The sequence below is a fragment of the Sapajus apella genome, unplaced genomic scaffold, assembly GCF_009761245.1.
Source record: "Sapajus apella isolate SASKATOON/1434 unplaced genomic scaffold, GSC_monkey_1.0 scaffold36, whole genome shotgun sequence".
NCBI classification, from domain to species: domain Eukaryota; kingdom Metazoa; phylum Chordata; class Mammalia; order Primates; family Cebidae; genus Sapajus; species Sapajus apella.
In genome coordinates, this window is record NW_022436976.1 from 23,813,418 (window position 1) to 23,833,398 (window position 19,981).

The following is a 19,981-nucleotide window of genomic DNA, read 5'->3' on the forward strand; positions in this document are numbered from 1 at the left end:
CAAAAAAAAAAAAAAAAAAAAAAAAAAAAGAAAGTAAACTTTAGGTCGGGCACAGTGGCTCACGCCTGTAATCTCAGCACTTTGGGAGGCTGAGGCAGGCATCGCCTGAGGTCAGGAGTTCTAGATTAGCCTGGCCAATATGGTGAAACTCTGTCTCTACTAAAAATACAAAAATTAGCCAGGCGTGATGGCCCATGACTGTAATCCCAGCTACTCGGGAGGCTGAGGTAGGAGAATCGCTTGAACCCAGGAAACAGAGAAAGAAAGAAGAAAGAAAGAAAGAAAGAAAGAAAGAGAAAGAAGGAAGGAAGGAAGAAAGAAAGAAAGAAAGAAAGAGAAAGAAGGAAGGAAGGAAGGAAGAAAGAAAGAAAGAAAGAAAGAAAGAAAGAAAGAAAGGGAAAGAAAGAGAAAGAAAACTTTAAAAAGGAACTTTTCTACTTCCCACAACTAATCAAACAAATACAAATTATAACACAGCGATATGGTTTTGTGATGATAAAAATGAGAATGCCAGGGAGGATACAGGGAAATACATAGTTCATCCTAGGCCTTTAGGTAGAAGAGACAGTGGTCAAAGCATACATGACAATAGAACTCTGACCAACAACTTCTGCAGCAATCACTGGGGAAGCCAGACCACAACCTTTGCAGTAATTGGCCCCAAACAGTCAGAGTTGGTCGATGACGGCCAATTTCCCTATTTTTTTTCCCCTGTGTTTGCTCCAATTTCCAACTCAGGACCAAGCAGAGAAAACCAGATATGCTCCTCAAAGTCATCACATAAGAAGTCTGGCTTCCAGGTAGCCTCCCCATGCCAACAGCTTCCAATCAGAGGACACAAACACCTTTTTATTTCACTATGAAGCTTTTCCACTCCCCCCACTGCCCCTGAGTCTCTGCTAAACACTAGTGATGGTGGCTACTTCCTTTGCCAGAGCAAAGTCTAAATTATTTATTTGTGTGTGTTTTGTTTGTTTTTAGACGGAGTTTTGCTCTTCTTGCTCAGATTGGAGTGCAATGGTGCGATCTCAGCTCACTGCAACCTCTGCCTCTTGGGTTCAGGCGATTCTCCTGCCTCAGCCTCCCGAGTAGCTGGGATTACAGGCCTATGCCACCACGTCTGGCTAATTTTGTATTTTTAGTAGAGACGGGGTTTCACCATGTTGGCCAGGCTAGTCTCAAACTCCTGGACTCCAGTGATTCACCCACCTGGGCCTTCCAAATTGCTGGGATTACAGGTGTGAGTCACCACACTCTGTCAAGCAAGGTCTAAATATATAGCCTGGGTTTCTCCCCATTTGTGTGGTCTTCATTCACTTTCACAATACTACACTCACATATAAATTAAGAACACATTCGGCCGGGCTCAGTGGCTCAAACCTGTAATCCCAGCACTTTGGGAGGCCAAGGCAAGTGGATTACAAGGTCAGGAGTTTGAGATCAGCCTGGCCAAAATGGCAAACCTCCATCTCTACCAAAAATACAAAAATTAGCTGGTGCAATGACAGGCACCTGTAATCCCAGCTACTTGGGAGGCTAGGGTCGCTTGATCCTGGGAGGCGGAGGTTGCAATGAGCTGAGATCTGGCCACTGCACTCTAGCCTGGGTGACAGAGCTGGACTCCATCTCAATAATAAAAAAAAAAAAACATACCCACAAAATGATGGATTTTAGAAGAAACGCATGTCTCCAAGTATTTATATGACATAAAGAGTAAGTGAACACTGGGAGGCAGGGGAAGAATGAGTGAGGACTGAGGATAGAGGGGAAAATCAAGAGAGGGACCCTGCCTAGACTTGATCGAGTAGCAGGGACAGAAGATTCTCAACTCTATCTACTTCTTGCACTGGAATTTTCTTTTCTTTTCCCTTAGCCTTGGAAAAAAGCAGCTTAATTACTATATTCAAATAAGTCCTACAAGGAAAGAGGAGTCTTGACTTAGTATAAATATGTCAAAGTGGTTAGGCAAGGTGGCTCACACCTGTAACCAGCACTTTGGGATGTTGAGGTGGGCTGTTTGCTTGAGCCAGGAGTTCAAGACCAGCCTGGGCAACATGGTGAAACCCCTTCTCTACAGAAACATCAAAAAATTAGCTGGACATGGTGGTGCATGCCTGTGGTTCCAGCTATTCGGGAGGCTGAGGCAGGAGGATCACTTGAGCCTGGGAGGTTGATGCTACAGTTAGCTGTGATTGTGCCACTGCACTCCAGCCTGGGTGAGAGTGAGACCTTGCCTCAAAAGTAAATAAATAAGTCAGGCCAGGCACAGTGGCTCATGCCTGTAATCCCAGCACTTTGGGAGGCCAAGGCAGTCGGATCACCTGAGGTTCAGAGTTCAAGACCAGCCTGACCAATATGGTGAAACCCTATCTCTAAAAAAAATAAAAATAAGACAGGGAAAATATGGCATATATACACCATGGAATAATATGCAGCCCTAAAAAATGATGAGTTTGTGTCCTTTGTAGGGACATGGATGAACCTGGAAACCATCATCCTCAGCAAACTGACACAAGAACAGAAAATTAAACACCGCATGTTCTCATTCATAGGCGAGTGTTGAACAATGAGAACACATGGACACAGGGAGGGGAGCATCACACACTGGGGTCTGTGGGGGGAAACTAGGGGAGGGACGGGGGGGCAGGAAGTTGGGGAGGGATAACATGGGGAGAAATGCTAGATATAGGTGATGGGGAGGAAGGCAGCAAACCACATTGCCATGTATGTACCTATGCAACAATCTTGCATATTCTTCACATGTACCCCAAAATTAAAACACAATAAAATATATATTTAAAAAAATAAATAAATAAATAATAAAAATAAAAAAATGGCTGGGCGCTGTGGTTCATGCCTATAATCCCAGCACTTTGGGAGGCCGAGGTGGGTGGATCACAAGGTCAAGAGATCGAGACCATCCTGGTCAACATGGTGAAACCCCTTCTCTACTAAAAATACAAAAATTAGCTGGGCATGGTGGCGCGTGCCTGTAATCCCAGCTACTCAGGAGGCTGAGGCAGGAGAATTGCTTAAACCCAGGAGGCGGAGGTTGCGATGAGCCGAGATCATGCCATTGCACCCCAGCCTGGGTAACAAGAGCAAAACTCTGTCTCAAAATAAATAAATAAATAAATAAATAAAAATAAATAAATAAAATAAGTCGGTGTAAGCATCTGCGTTGGAGGCTACTGCAGAGGTGCAGCTTCTCTGCCTTTCAAGCTGACTGCTGCAAATAAATCGGCCAGCAGGCTCCTGTGGCTGGGCTCTTCTAATTTTCTACCCACCAACATCTCTGCAGCAAACAGTTATTAGTCCAGGGGACAGCAGCGTGTGGGAGATGAATTGGGTTCATGACTACTGTATTCATTTTGCAGGGCTGCTATCACGAAGTACCACAAGCTAGGTGACTTAAAACAAGAATGTGCAGGATCATGCTCACACCAGAAGATCTAGAGAAGATCCCTTTCTCGTCTCCTCTGCTTCTGGCTGCTGAGAATGCATGGTGTTCCTTGGCTTGCAGAAGCATCACTCCAGTCTCCAATCTGCCTCATCTTTGTTTGGCCTTCTCTGGATTATGTGTGTGAATCATTTTTTTTTTTCCCCCTGAGGACACCAGTCATTGATTTAAGGCCCACCCTAATCTACTATAAATTTTTTTTTTTTTTTTGAGAGGGTGTTTTTCTCTTGTTGCCCAGGCTGGAGTGCAATGGCGCAATCTCGGCTCACCACAACCTCTGCCTCCTGGATTCAAGCGATTCTCCTGCCTCAGCCTCCTAAGTAGCTGGGATTACAGGCATGCACCACTACGCCCGGCTAACTTTGTATTTTTAGTAGAGGTGGGGTTTCTCCATGTTGGTCAGACTGGTCTTGAATTTGAACTCAGGTGATCCGCCTGCCTTGGCCTCCCAAAGTGCTGGGATTACAGGCTTGAGCCACTGTGCCTGGCCTATAATCTCATTTTAATTTACCCAATTACATCTGCAGACTCCACTTCCAGGTGAGGTCACACTCCAAGGGCACTACTGAACCCAGTACAAGCACCTGCTGTCCTTTCAGGTGTTCCTGGGGTGATCAGCGCAGTGTGGAGTGCTGCTTTGTCAACAACCCCATCCACCAGTTCTTACAGCAGAAATTTCTCCAGTCCATACCTCCCTCTTCACTCCAAATCTTCCAGGAGGGATTAAGTCATTTCACCCCTCCTGAAATCTCGCATCTTCTGCTTCCAGCTATGAGAGATAAGCACTCCTCTCTGCAGCATGTCCACGGTAAATCCTCGCCCCATGGCCACTTTCAAGGTACCAGCATGAAGTGAGTGAATCTAGAGCAGGAAAATGAACAGATGTCTCCTCCACCAGAGACCCTCAGCACTGCCCAAAGTGGGACACTTTCTCTTTACTCTTAGTGGTTTCTACCGGAGACTCTGTCTTCTGCCATAACCTCACCAAAAATCACCACAGGAGATCCTAATTATCCTGCTTTTATTGCTTTTGAGATGGGGTCTCACTCTGCCGCCCAGGCTAGAGTACAGTGGTGCCATCGACCCTAGCTCACTGAAGCTGCGAACTCCTAAACCTAAGTGATCCTACAGCTTCAGCCCTAAGTAGCCGGGACTACAGGTGCAACACACCTGGCCAATTTAACAATTGCTATGTAGTCCAAGCTGCTCTCAAACTCCTGGCCTCAAGCAATCTGTCACAGCCTCCCAAAGTGCTGGGATTATCAGCCATCATGCCTGGATTGATTTTTTAAAATTTTTGAGACAAGTTTCACTCAGCCTCCCAGGCTGGACTGCAGTGGCACAATTTTGGCTCACTGCAACCTCCACTTATCATATTCGAACAATTAACATGCCTCAGCCTCCCAAGTACCTGGTACTACAGGCATCTACCACCACGCTTAAGTAATTTTTGTATTTTTAGTAGAGACCGGGTTTCATCATGTTGGCCAGGCTGGTCTCGAACTCCTGATCTCAGGTGATCTTCCCGCCTCAACCTCCCAAAGTACTGGGATTACAGGTGTAAGCCACCGCACCCAGCCTGATTTTCTTTTTTTTTTTTTTTATATTTTTTTCTTTTTATTTATTTATTTATTTATTTATTTATTTTGGGCGGGGGGACGGAGTTTCGCTCCTTACCCAGGCTGGAGTGCAATGGCGTGATCTCGGCTCACCGCAACCTCTGCCTCCTGGGTTCAGGCAATTCTCCTGCCTCAGCTTCCTGAGTAACTGGGATTACAGGCACGCGCCACCATGCCCAGCTAATGTTTTGTATTTTTAGTAGAGATGGGGTTTCACCATGTTGACCAGGATGGTCTCGATCTCTTGACCTGATGATCCACCTGTCTCGGCCTCCCAAAGTGCTGGGATTACAGGCTTGAGCCACCGCGCCCGGCCTTTTTTTTTTTTGAGACAGAGTTTCGCTCTTGTTACCCAGGCTGGAGTGCAGTGGCGTGATCTCTGCTCACTGCAGCCTCCACCTCCTGGGTTCAAGCAATTCTCCTGCTTCAGCCTCCCGAGTAGCTGGGATTACAGGCATGCGCCACCATGCCCAGCTAATTTTTGTATTTTAGTAGAGACGGGATTTCACCATGTTGACCAGGATGGTCTCGATCCCTTGACCTGATGATCCACCTGTCTCGGCCTCCCAAAGTGCTGGGATTATAGACATGAGCCACCACGCTCGACCTCAGCCTGATTTTTATATTATACCAGTTATGCCAAGATGCTACTGTTGGGATGAAAGGTACATGAATGCGACTATTCTTGCAACTTTCTCTGGGTGTTCATTATTTCACAAGTAAAAAAAAGAAAAACAAAAAGATTATGTAAGCCAGTCAAAGCAAAGCAATGCAGCACAGTAGAAATAAATGAGGCAGCTACAATTTAATATCTCCATTTTCCCAACCCAAATAAAAATAGCCTTCCTCCAGGCGTGGTGGTTCACGCCTGTAATCCCAGCACTTTGGGAGGCAGAAGCAGGTGGATCACCAGGTCAGGACTTCAAGACCAGCCTGGTCAGAATGGTCAAACCCTGCCCCTAGTAAAAATACAAAAATTAGCCAGGCCCAGTGTCAGGAACTTGTCATCCCAGCTACTCTGGAGGCTGAGGCAGAATGGCTTGAATCCAGGAAGCAGAGGTTGTACTGAGTTGAGGTTGTGCCATTGCACACCAGCCTAAAGAGTGAAAACTCTAAAAAAGAGAAAGGAATATACTAAATTTGTCTTAGTAGCAATCATGACTAAAAAACTCCCTCTTCTTAACTTCTCCACTACTCATATATTGCTTTTTTTTTTTTGAGACAAAGTCTTGCTGTTGCCAGGCTGGAGTGTAGTGGCATGATCTCGGCTCACTGCAACCTCTGCCTCCTGGGTTCAAGTGATTCTCCTGCCTCAGTCTCCTGAGTAGCTGGGACTACAGGTGCGTGCCACCATGCCTGGCTAACTTTTTGTATTTTTAGTAGACAGGATTTCACTGTGTTGGCCAGCTTGTCTGAAACTCCTGACCTCAGGCCATCTGCCTGCCTTGGCCTCCCAAAGTGCTGGGATTACAGGCATGAGCCACAAGGCCTAACCTCATTTCATTCTTAAGTAAAACTTAACTAAAAACCTGATAGTGTCACATTAGGGAAGAGATTTCTTCAGTAATGGTTTATGCAATAAAATGTAAAAATTATTAGACTGTGTATGACAACATGCCCCAGAAAGTGTAAAATCAAAAACTTTTAAATAAGCAAACATAGCACACCAATATTCAAAGGAAAAAGATTTACTATGAAGAGTCACATAATGGCAGGTAATACAGAGTTGTGAAATTTCTTTTTTTTTCTTCCTCTTTTTGTAGATGGTTTCACCACATTGCCCAGGATGGCTTCACACTCCTGGGCTCAAGTAGTTTTTCCTATTTAAACTAACCTTACCATCTCTTCCCCAGTGATTTCTTTACCAGTCCTCCTGTTTTCTGCTACATTGAAAGGTTATATTGATAGGTGTGCCCCTCCCCCTGGTAATATAAGTTTACTTTTAGACACGCTAGGACAATATACATTCTAAAAAGACTAGTCAACTGCAGTAGTAAGGTGGGGTGGGAAGCAGAACAGAAATTCTATCTGTAACTGACAGTGAACAATTATTGAAATAACTCACTCCCTTCAGACAAGCCTATTTTCTTTTTTAACATATCCTTTAACTTTATTAACATCTAGGTAGTATCTGTAATATGTCTTGCTCCTCATCCCTAAGTATGCTGTCAACTGTCCATCCTTCTGGGTACAAGTGTATTTTCCAGTTTTACTTGTTGATTTTTGGATGTGTGCTGGGGAGGACAGCATACTGTGTAGTCACCCTAGACCACTAAAGTATATTCTCCAGTAATTCTCTCAACGTGGGCATATGTGAAACATAATCTCTAAATTCTTCAGTATCAAGAAATACCTTTGTTTTACCACCAAAATCAAATGCCAGTTTGGCTGGATATAGAATTCTAGGATTAAAGCCTTTTTCCAGCAGAGCTCTAAAGATATTGCTCCATTTACTTCTAGCATCCAGTGTGTCCAGTGATAAGTCTGCTGTCAATCTGATTCTTCTTCTTTGGTAGGTTATTTCTCTTCTCTCTCTAGAAGCCCTTATTATTTTCTCTTTATCATTAGAATTCGAAAATTTCACTAAGATGTGTCTAGGAGTCAGTCTCTTTTCATCAATCTTACTAGGTACTCGGCAAGCACTGACAATCTCAAGACTTGAACCTTTCTTTAGTTCTGCAAAGTTTTCATCAATTATTTCCTTAATTATGTCCTCTGCTCCGTTCTCATTATTCTCCTTTTCTGGAATTCCTATCAAACGAATATTGGAGCTTCTGGATATATCCTCTCTCTCTCTTTGCCTTTCTTTATGAATTATCTGTTTGGTCATTTGCACTGTATCCTTAGAGAATTCTTCAATTTGATCTTCTAGACTGTCTATTCTTTCTTCAAGTAAGTCCATTCTGCTACTCAGATCACCTACTGAATTTTTAATTTCCAAGACACCTGGATGGGAACTTTTCAAATTTCCAATCTCCTCTTGTATCTCTCTGATGCTATTAATCACACTACTCAAGTTTTCTATTTCCTGTGTTAAGTCTGATTCTTTGGATGTTAGTTCTTCTGTTTGCAGAGTTCTGTGTCTCTCTTCTGTTTCCTTACAGAACGCTGAACTCTGTTCCTCCTCTGTCTCCTCCTCTAATTCTGAGGCCTCTTCTTCCTCGTCCTCCAGCTCTGAGGTCTCTTCTCCTTCATCCTCCATCCCTGAGCCCTCTTCATCCAGCAACTCTAGCTCGGAAAACTCTTCCTCTTCTGTCTCTAAGTTGTTCATCTCCCCTGGCTTAGCAACTTTTACCTCTTTAATAAATAGAAAGTTCAAGCCATCATTGGTCATTTCTCCAGCTCTGTGTTTTGAGTCTAACAGGGTGTTACCCTGAAAGTTAAAAAACAATAAGGAGTTATTTATTTAAATCATTTTTCTCTTAAAGAATTAAAACTTCAATTACACTAATTTTAATATGGCTACCATTTGGACAATTAGAAAATACCTGAAAAATTGCTTAAATATTAATTGTTCTTGAAGGCCTAGGTCCCCAAACAAGTCAAGTTTCCCTATGATCACAAGACATTACTTCTGTAATATTTGGAATGAATTCTGAGGTCACGTCTATTTTTTTTTTTTTTTTTTTTTGAGACAGAGTTTCATTCTTGTTGTCCAGGCTGGAGTGCAATGGTGAGATCTCAGCTCACAGCAACCTCTGTCTCCCATGTTCAAGTTATTCTCCTGCCTCAGCCTCCCGAGTAGCTGGGACTTCAGGCATGTGCCACAATGCCTGGCTAATTTTTTTGTGAATTTTAGTAGAGACAGGTTTCACCATGTTGGCCAGGATGATCTTGATCTCCTGATCTCGTGATCCACTCGCCTCAGCCTCCCAAGTGCTGAGATTACAGGAATGAGCCACCGTGCCTGGCCATAATATCTACTTTCTTCCTTCTAGATCCCTCAACACTTACTGCTGTGTATGTGACTGGCCCTCACTAATGACTTGTTTTAATGAATTGTCTGCTTGTTATATGTGAGAGCCCTATGGTAAATCGACATTGTAATCCGCCTGAAGTTTACAATCTGCTTTAGGAAGATCATGAGCACACACACAAAAAACCCAAGTTCACATTTACCTTTCTCCTACAGATATAACAATAAATTTAATTTAAAAAAATCCCAATTGCAATTTACACTTTAGCCTGATGACTTTAAAAGCGAGCAGGTTTTGGTTAAGAATACAACAGGCTCAGTTCAAAACTGTATTCAAACCCTGACCCAACTGCCCCATTTGCTACGTGCCTCACTTTTCCTTATAAAACAGAGTCTAGTGTCAGCACCACCCCAGGATTGTTGTAAGGGTAGAATAAAGTAAGCAAGCTACTGAACTTCTGGTGATGTCTGCAATATAAATTTGGCTCCTAACATTCCTTGAAGCCTTTAGTCTGCTATGGAGTTTTTCAACCATCCCAAACCCACCAGGGCAGGTTTAGATGCGTCATCTATGTAAACACTGAAAGCAGCTAATTTTTGAGATTACATATTGATTCTTAAATAATTTGTTGACTCAAGTGTACCTTCTCCTTCTGGATTCTCATTTTGAACAGAGGTTACACTTGGGAATGTTGGAAAGGCAGAGGAGAAGCGTTCATCTGAAAACATGTAAAAAAATATTGGCTTAAGAATATAGACCTTGGCTGGGCATGGTGGCTCACATCTGTAATCCCAGCACTTTGGGAGGCCAAGGCAGGTAGACTGCTTGAACCCAGGAGTTTGAGACCAGCATGGACAACATGGCAAAACCTTGTTTCTACAAAAAGTACAAAAATTAGCTGGGCTTGGTGGCATGTGCATGTGGTCCCAGCTATTGGGAGGCCAGGATAGGAGGATCACTTGAGCCTGGGAGATGGAGGATGCAGTCAGCCCAGACTGTGCCACTGCACCCCTGCCTAGGTAATCGAGCAAGATTCTAAGTAAAATAACAAAAACAAAAACAAAAACCCCTTCCAGCACAGCGGCCATTGGAGAGCAGCAGCCACAGCTCTGTGAGCCCAAGGCTTTGGCTTTGGGCCTCAACAAGGGCAACAGGGTGATCAAGGACATGAGCAAGCCCAGGCACAGCCACTGCCTCAGGCATCTGACCAAATATGCCAAGTCAGTGTGGGACATGATCTGAGATGTGTTGCTTCACCATGTAGGAGTAGCACACCATGGAGTTGCTCAAGGTCTCAAAAGACAAATAGGCCCTCAAGTTCACCAAGAGAAGGGTGGGGCCACATATCCACACCAAGAGGGAGAGGAGCTGAGAACCATCTTGGCCACCATGATGAAACCGGCTGCCACGAAGGACTGAGGCCCCCTTGCCCTCTGCCCATAATAAACCCTCCACAGAAAAAAGTGCCCTTTGAATCATTACTTTTAGCATCATGCTTTAACCTTTAAGGAATCATTTTTTTAAAAATTGACTTATCGCCGGGCGCGGTGGCTCAAGCCTGTAATCCCAGCACTTTGGGAGGCCGAGGCGGGTGGATCACGAGGTCAAGAGATCGAGACCATCCTGGTCAAAATGGTGAAACCCCATCTCTACTACAAATACAAAAATTCAGCTGGGCCTGGTGGCGCGTGCCTGTAATCCCAGCTACTCAGGAGGCTGAGGCAGGAGAATTGCCTGAACTCAGGAGGCGGAGGTTGCGGTGAGCCGAGATCGCGCCATTGCACTCCAGCCTGGGTAACAAGAGCAAAACTCCGTCTCAAAAAAAAAAAAAAAAAAAAAATTGACTTATCGTTCAAAATAACTATGCCAACTATTCCATTTACACATAAGCTTTACATATTTGTATGCTTACCCCGTTTTCTTGAATTCCGTATCTTCCTCCTCGATTTATTTCTTCCTTTTGTAGGAGTACCTCTTTTAGTAATTCCTTCATAGAAGATTTTTGGCTGGCAAATTTTCTAAGGCTTTGCAGATCTGAAAATGTCTTTATTTCACCATCACATTTAAATGCTAATTTAACATCACATAGAAATTTAGGTTCAAAATCATGTTCTCTGAGAATGTTGAAGACATTACTCCATTGCTTGCTGACATCCAGTGTTGCTGATGAAAGGTCAGCTGCCAGGGTAAGCACCGTTCCTTCATCCAACATTTTTTCTTCTCTGGAGGCTTTTAACATTTTCTCTTTATTCTTGAATTTCGGAATTTTCCTTTCTTCTCTCACTTCGAGAGATTCATCCTCTCCATTCTCCCTAGTCTCCCCTTCTCTAAGTTCTAAATGGATGTGGCGATTTCTCTGTCTGTCATCTACATTGCATAAGGTTTCTTCCATATTTCCCATGACTTTGTAAGTTCTTGATTCATTCTGGGGTAATTTCTTACCTTCATCACTATTGTATTCATTAGGATTGTCTAATTTACCACTTAGCTCATCTACTTTTATTTTAAAGGTTAAATTTTCAGTATCATCAATTATTTTAGAGTTTTCTCCTTCTATTTTTCCTGCCTTCCCTGTTGTTTGTGACACTGAGTTAATTAATTGTTGAAACTCTGTCCTGTGACTGGAGTTCTCTGAATTCCTTCCCTCAGGTATTGTAGTTTTTGCTCCTAAAATTGCCTTTAGGTCATTTTTAAGAGTTTCCTTCATCTCATCAAACATCTGGTCTTGAATTTCCATTAAGATCTTAAACTTATTCATAATAACTGCTGATACATCCATGCATTTTAAATCGATTATCGGAGCCATTTCCTCATCAGTTTCTATGAACTGCCTTCTTTCCATACAGGTGACATTCTCCTGTTTCTTTGCAAATTTAGCAGATTTTGATTGTACACTAGACATTGATGACACATCAGACATTGTGGGTGTGTTGTCAAGACTGGATTCTGTTTTTAATTCCTGCAGAATGATTTTTGTTCTTACAGGCCTGCTAGACTTCAGAAACTCAAAAATCTTAAGATACGTCAATCTGAAATACAAAGAAATGAAAAATTACCTATTAAAGAATTCTCAAGAAACTTGTTAAGAATATGAGCTTAATTAAGAAAACTATGCCGTGTGTACAGCATAATATATTAATGAAAGGTGCACTAACGAAATGGATATCTGTACACAAAGACCCGAAAAAAAAATTAGAATTCAAAATTTAGCTGGGCATGATGGCTCACATTTGTAATTTCAATACTTTGGGAGGCTAAGGTGGGTGGATCACAAGTTCAGGAGATTGAGACCATCCTGGCCAAGATGGTAAAACCCCATCTCTACTTTAAAAAAAAAAAAAAAAAAAAATTAGCGGGGCATGATGGCACGCGCCTGTAGTCCCAGCTACTTGGGAGGCTGAGACAGGAGAATTGCTTGAACCCGGGAGGCAGAGGTTGCAGTGAACCGAGATCGCACCACTGCACTCCAGCCTGTGTGACAGAGCAAGACTTCATCTCAAAAACAAATAAAATAAAATAAAATGAAAACTCCCTTTATGTGAAGATTTGAATGAAATTAATTAACCAAAGAGCCGATAACTAAGAATGAAGCTGACTTGCTGTACCATTAACTTTGTTGTCTATGCTCTCTATGAGTATTAAGCAGATTATGAGGAAATAGATGTCAATTTTAAAAAAATGAACATATGTATCATACCAAATCATCCAAGTCTCAGGTAACTTGAATGAAATCTTACACAAAATTAAGAAACAGGTGTCTCTTTTGAATTACAGAGATTGTTAACATTAAGACCTTTTCTGAAAACCAGTTATCAAGTCAATTCAGAATATGACTTTCTTGGCCAGGCATGGTGGCTCACGCCTATAATCCCAGCACTTTGAGATTGAGGTATGAGGATCACTTAACCCCAGGAGTTCGGGACCAGCCCGGGCAACATAGACCTGTCTCTAAAAAAATTAAAAAATTAGCCAGGCATGGTGGCACACGCCTGGGGTCCCAGCTACTTGGGAGGCTCAGATGCGAGGATGACTTGAGCCTGCGAAGTTAGGGCTGCAGTGAGCTGTGATTGTGCCACTGCACTCCACCCTGGGCGACAGAGTGAGACCTTGTTTCAACAGAATAATGTTGGCCAGGCGCAGTGGCTCATACCTGTAATCCCAGCACTTTGGAAGGCCAAGGGGAGGAGATCACCTGAGGTCAAGAGTTCAAGATCAGCCTGGACAACATGGCAAAACCCAGTATCTACTAGAAGTACAAAAATTAGCGGGGCATGGTGGCAGGCACCTGTAATCCCAGCTACTCGGGAGGCTGAAGCAGGAGAATCACTTGAACCTGAGAGGCAGTTCAAGCCTCTCCCCTGTCCCCTTACTTGAAAAATAAGAATCATATAAGCAGCTAATACATTATTCATGTCAGGGCAAAAGATATATGAAGAATTTCAGTTAGGCAGGGCACAGTGTCACACCTGTAATCCTAGCACTTTGGGTGGTTGCGGTGGAATCATCACTTGAATCTAGAAGTTCAACACCAGCCTGGGCAACATAGTGAGACCCTGTTTCCAAAAAATAATGCCAGGGCCGGGCGCAGTGGCTCATGCTTGTAATCCCAGCACTTCGGGAGGCTGAGGTGGGTGGATCACAATGTCAGGAGTTCAAGACCAGCCTGACCAACATGGTGAAACCTCGTTTTTACTAAAAATACAAAAATTAGGCGTGGTGGTGTGTGCCTATAATCCCAGCTACTCAGGAGGCTGAAGCAGGAGAACTGCTTGAACCAGGGAGGTGGAGGTTGCAGTGAGCCGAGATCCTGCCACTGCACTCCAGCCTGGGCAACAGAGCAAGACTCCATCTAAAAATAAATAAAATAAAATAATAATTTCAGAAAATTTTCATTGAAATAAAAAATGAGCCAGGAAAAATAATGATAGCACAAAATTAAAAGATAAATTATTCCAACACTTTGGGAGGTGGAGGCAGGCAGATCATGAGGTCAGGAGTTCAAAGACCAGCCTGACCAACATGGTAAAACCCTGTCCCTACTAAAAATACAAAATTTATCTGGGGGTGGTGGCACATGCCTGTAATCCCAGCTACCCAGGAGGCTGAGGCAGGAGAATTACTTGAACTTGGGAGGCAGAGGTTGCAGTGAGCCGAGATTGTGCCACTGCACTCCAGCTTGGGCGACAGAGCAAGATTCTATCTCCAAAAAAGATTATTAGAATCTGGAATTAAATTCTAAAAAAGCAACCACACAAAATCATTAAAGTTTCTTATATAGAGTTTGTATATATTGATAAGCAAAAGCAAGGTTAAGTTTGGTGGCTTATATCTGTAATCCCAGCACTTTGGGAGGCTGAGGAGGCTGGATGATCACCTGAGGTCAGGAGTTCAAGACTAGCCTGGCCAACATGGTGAAACCCCATCTCTACTAAAAATACAAATACCCCAAAACAAAATGGGTATCTGTACACAAAGACCTGAAAAAAATTTGAATTCAAAATTTAGCCAGGCATGGTGATGGGCGCCTGTAATCCCAGCCACTCAGGAGGCTGAGGCAAGAGAATCACTTGACCCAGGGAGGCAGAGGTTGTAGTAGTGTTCTCGCCACTGCACTACAGCCTGGATGACAGAGAGGGACTCCATCTCAAAAAAAAAAGAAGAAAAAAACTTGAAAAACTAAAACAAATAAAACACTTTTAGAGAAGAGAATATAAATCAAAAGTAAACTTGTGAAAGGTGGCCCCAAACCAGGAGTTGGGTATATAATCAAAAAACTATGAGATCCGTTCTGCCTATCAGAGGTGGGAGTAAACACGTCAGGAAATTAGAAAAACCTACTATTGGGCTGGGCACGGTGGCTCATGCCTGTAATCCCAGCACTTTTGGAGGCAGAGGAGGGCAGATCACGAGTTCAAGACCAGCCTGGTCAATATGGTAAAACTCCATCTCTATTAAAAAACACAAAAAATTAGCCGAGCGTGGTGACGTGTGCCTGTAGTCCCAGCTACTTGGGAGGCTGAGGCAGGAGAATTGCTTAAACCCGGGAGGCAGAGGTTGCAATGAGCCAAGATGGAGCCACTGCCCTCCAGTCTTTAAAAAAAAAAAAGGGAAATCTATTCTTTTTTTTTTTTTAAAGATGGGGTTTCACCATGTTGGTCAGGCTGGTCTTGAACTCCCGACCTCAGGTGATCCGCCCGCTTCGGCCTCCCAGAGTGCTAGGATTACAGGAGTGAGCCACCGTGCCCGGCCAGGAAATCTGTTATTAAAGTCAGAAATAATACATATACTCTCTGCTTGAGAATCTACCATTAGGAACCAAACCACCTGTACCCTTAGAAATATATGGATAGAAATTTTAGTGCTGAGTTTTTTGTGACCAAAAAACAAAACTGCGAAACGATGCCCTTTAGTAAGAGAAGGGCTGAACAAATGATGGTTTGTGCACATGATGGGATTATGTATAATAGATATATATGTAAAAAAACATTAATTTATAAAATGTACATTATAATATCCATTATGTTATGTATGTATATACTATATAAATGGTGCATACAATATACTTTTAACGTACATGTAAAAATTATATTATACATAAGAGTGTATTAGATTGGTTAAAGATGCCGGGCGCGGTGGCTCAAGCCTGTAATCCCAGCACTTTGGGAGGCTGAGGCGGGTGGATCACGAGGTCAAGAGATCGAGACCATCCTGGTCAACATGGTGAAACCCCGTCTCTACTACAAATACAAAAATTCAGCTGGGCATGGTGGCGCGTGCCTGTAATCCCAGCTACTCAGGAGGCTGAGGCAGGAGAATTGCCTGAACCTAGGAGGCGGAGGTTGCGTTGAGCCGAGATCGCGCCATTACACTCCAGCCTGGGTAACAAGAGCGAAACTCCGCCTCAAAAAAAAAAAAAACAAACAAAAAAAAAACAGATTCCAGTGTTTGAACACCCTTATTATAGCCAGTGCAGGGGCAAATATCCGCCCTGGCCACATTTATAGTGACCCTGGGGATTTTTAGACCTTTTCAGTAATTAATCTGGCCGGTGCTCTATCATCTAGCACTACCTTTTTTTGGTAATGTGTTTTCCAAGAGTCACTCTACATAGTACATGACAGGTGCCATGAGAAATTGGAAATTAATTAGTATTTTAAAGAGACAGGGTTTTGCCGTGTTGCCCAGCCTATACTCAATATCCTGTCTCAGCCTCCTCAGTAGCTGGGAATACAGGCATGCACCACACCACACCTGGCTTGCTGGCTCACCCATGTGATCCCAGCACTTTGGGAGGCTGAGGCGGGTGGATCACTAGGTCAGGAGTTCGAGACCAGCCTGGCCAACATGGTGAAGCCCTGTCACTAAAAATATAAAAATGAGCTGGGCACAGTGGCATATGCCTCTAGTCCCAGCTACTCAGGACAGTGAGGCAGAACTGCTTGAACCCGGGAGGCGGAAGTTGCAGTGTGCCCAGATTGCCCCACTGCTCTCCGGCCTGGGTAACAGAGTAAGACTCCATCTCAAAAACCAAACAAATAAAAACAAACAAACAAAAAACCCCTCACAACTGCAAATTACTTGAATGCCTACTGCTGAGGGAATTATTGAACCAAAACATGTTCAAAATATGGCATGTCATACATAGAAGAGTGAGGTGTGCACCTATAACTGGAAAATTACAAATGACCAAAATGATTGATAAAATAAAATGTTAAAAGTATAAATCGCCGGGCGCGGTGGCTCAAGCCTGTAATCCCAGCACTTTGGGAGGCCGAGGTGGGTGGATCACGAGGTCAAGAGATCGAGACCATCCTGGTCAACACGGTGAAACCCCGTCTCTACTAAAAATACAAAACGTTAGCTAGGCATGGTGGCGCGTGCCTATAATCCCAGCTACTCAGGAGGCTGAGGCAGGAGAATTGCCTGAACCCAGGAGGCGGAGGTTGCGGTGAGCCGAGATCGCGCCATTGCACTCCAGCCTGGGTAACAAGAGCGAAACTCTGTCCCCCAAAAAAGTATAAATCTATTTAAAAAATTTAAAAGTCTCCTGACCCAAGGAAAGGCACACACACTAAAAGTTGAAGTGGCATTCTACTTTATTGTCCTCCCATGCACCCATAAAAATCAGGCACTTTAGCTTGGTACGGGGGCACGACTGTAATACCAGCTCCTAAGGAGACTGAGGGGAGAGGATCACTTGGACGCAGGAGTTTGTGGCTGCAGTGAACAGTGATCGCACCACTGCTCTCCACACTGGGCGAGAGTGAGCTCTTAAAAAAAAAAAAGAGAGAGATACCACACCAAACTTTGGGTGGCCTCAGAGGTCAGATTATAGAGATTGAGGTAAGGGAATATATATGTACTTATAAAAAAGAGAGGAAAAAATAAAAGGGAAGTCCATAAACTCCCAGCAAATTCAGAAAAACACATTAAAACAGGCTGCCAGTGTTGAAAAGGTAATTCACCACAAAGGAAATGCAAACAGATAAACATATGAAAAGACACCAGTCACAAGCCAAAGCAATGCAAATCAACAAGCTTTTTTCCAGACTTAAAGGGAAAGTTTATCTACCCTCACAACTCCCAATGCCTTAAGGGAAGTGCTAAACATTTCTTGCCCTTCCCAACTGGTGTTCTCGTATATTGCATACTTGTAGAGTAACCTCCTTAAAATATAAAGCAAAACTTAGGAGTACGCTGATGAAAACCTTCCAAGTCTTCTAATCACATTTCCTTTTTTTTTTTTTCCGAGACAGGGTCTTGCTCTGTCACCCAGGCTGGAGTGCAATGATGCAACAATCATAGCTCACAGTAATCTTGAACTCCTGGGCTCAAGCCAGCCTCCTGGCTCCACCTCCCAAGTATCTGGGACTGCAAGCACAAGCAGGACACCTGGCCCCTAAGCCCTTCTGATGGCTGCCATGCAAGCCTGAGGCAAAATTTGCTGAAGTTGTTCCAGCCTCTGCTTTCTCCTTGATGAGGAATTCTGAACTCTCAGTGCCTGTGGCTAGAATTCAGAGTATCTGACATCTTGGATGTGAAAAAGGCCATATATTGATTGTCATTAAACTAATTATAATTTAGCATTTAGTGTTTTTAGTAGAGACAGGGTTTTGCCATGTTGGCCAGGCTGGTCTCGAGCTTCTGACCTCAGGTGATCCACTCTTCTCAACCTCCCAAAGTGCTGGGATTGCAGGGGTGAGCCACCATACCTGGCCCTACCTTTTAATCTTGAAGTAGTGAGAGTGCACAACTGTTTTATGATACCTGCAACAACTGTTATGTGAAAAAAAAAAAATGATGTCTGGTGATGAAATTGTGGGTTCTGCTAATAGCATCTGACTAAAAAAGGTTCTGACCCACAGTAGATTATAGGCAGAACTCACTTCTTTATCAGACCCAAGGTCACCTCCCGCCCTCTAAAATACAGCCCCCAGGCTGGGCATGGTGCTGCCTCAAGCCCTAAATCCAGCACTTTGGGAGACTGAGGCGGGCGATCACCTGAGGTCAGGAGACCAGCCTGGCCAAATCGGGGAAACCCCGTCTCTACTAAAAATACAAAAATTAGCCAGGCCAGGTGGCAGGTGCCTGTAATCCCAGCTACTCGGGAGGCTGAGACAAGAGAATTGCTTGAACCTGGGAATCAGAGGTTGCGGTGAGCCTAGATGGCACCGTTGCACTCCGGCCTGGGCGACAAGAGCAAAACTCCATCTCAAAAAATAAAATAAAATACTCCTCCTCAAGCCCACTAGCACATTTGCCCTCCACTGATGCTGCCCCTAAGCCACTGAACTACCTACCAAGTCTCAGCAGTTCTTCCACCTCTGTACCTTCTCGGGGAAGACAAGCTCTCTGCAGAGCAGGCCTTGGTGCCTAGAATTCAAGTTCATAACACAAAAGTCAAAGTTTAAGGTTTATTAAAAGTGGAAAATCACCTCATATTGTAGACTGGAATAAAAGTACTTATCTATGCATGTGTTTGCTTAAAAAGACACAGTTATTAGCAGAGTCTTGGGTGCAAGTCGGTTTGCACAGAGCTGCAGGGAAGGGGAGGACCCCGAGGCGGATCTGAGGAGGCCAGGGGGGGCTTAAGAGAATGTTTTTTGCTTTGTAAGTTGGAGGTCCATTATCGAAGACAGGTTTTCCTTTTGTAATTTGAACAAGAATCCATTTGCCTAACAATTGGAGGAAATCGAAAAAAATGCCTAAGTTATTACTTCTAAATCAATTTTCCGGGTTTGTTTTTCTTTTTTTGAGACGGAGTCTCGCTCTGCTGCCAGGCTGGAGTCCAGTGGCGCAATCTCGGCTCCCTGCAACCTCCGCCTCCCGGGTTCAAGCGATTCTCCTGCCTCAGCCTCCCGAGTAGTTGGGACTACAGGCGTGTGCCACCACATCCAGCTAATTTTTATATTTTTATTGGAGACGGGGTTTCACCATGTTAGCCAGAATGGTCTCCGATTTCTTGACCTCGTGATCTGCCCGCCTCGGCCTCCAAAGTGACCCACCGCCACCGGCCTGAAACGCTCTTTAGGAAAAGGTTGGAGATGCATTTCAAGGCCCCAGACCTGGGGAATGGAGATGGGATGATCTGTCGGGCCCCAAAGTTCTTCCTTATCCCTTTGCTTCCCAAAGACACTAAACAGTGGAAGTGTTCGCCTCCCTCCACCGTTTTTTGTTTTGTTTGGTTTTTTGAGACGGAGTCTCGCTCTGTCGCCCAGGCTGGAGTGCAATGGCTCACTGCAACCTCCGCTTCCCGGGTTCAAGCGACTCTCCTGCGTAAGCCTCCCCAGGAGCTGGTATTATAGGCATGCGCCACTACGCCCGGCTAATTTTGTATTTTTAGTAGAGACGGAGTTTCGCCATGTTGGCCAGGGTAGTCTCGAACTCTCGACCTCAGGTGATCCGCCCGACTCAGCCTCCCAACACGCTGGGATCACAGGCGTGAGCCACCCAGCCCGGCCTCCTCGATCCATTTTTTTTTTTTT

The 19,981-nt window shown here is 44.0% G+C and overlaps 1 protein-coding gene across 3 annotated transcripts in view; it reads right to left on the bottom strand.

Moving 5' to 3' along the window:
• Positions 1-7,162: 7,162 nt before the first annotated feature.
• L1TD1 (LINE1 type transposase domain containing 1) overlaps positions 7,163-19,981 on the bottom strand; it is a 31,515-nt gene continuing 18,696 nt past the window's right edge. The window contains exons 2-4 of one of the 3 annotated variants that reach the window (XM_032296826.1): positions 18,797-18,963; positions 10,909-12,025; positions 7,163-8,452 (exon numbers count right to left, since the gene is read on the bottom strand). In XM_032296826.1, the coding sequence (XP_032152717.1) occupies positions 7,352-8,452; positions 10,909-11,916 (2,109 nt within the window). In that variant the 5' untranslated portion in view covers positions 11,917-12,025; positions 18,797-18,963 and the 3' untranslated portion in view covers positions 7,163-7,351. Of the gene's footprint in view, positions 8,453-10,908; positions 12,026-18,796; positions 19,061-19,981 lie in introns of those variants that run through there. The other 2 variants (XM_032296827.1, XM_032296828.1) reach the window with 2 other exon arrangements.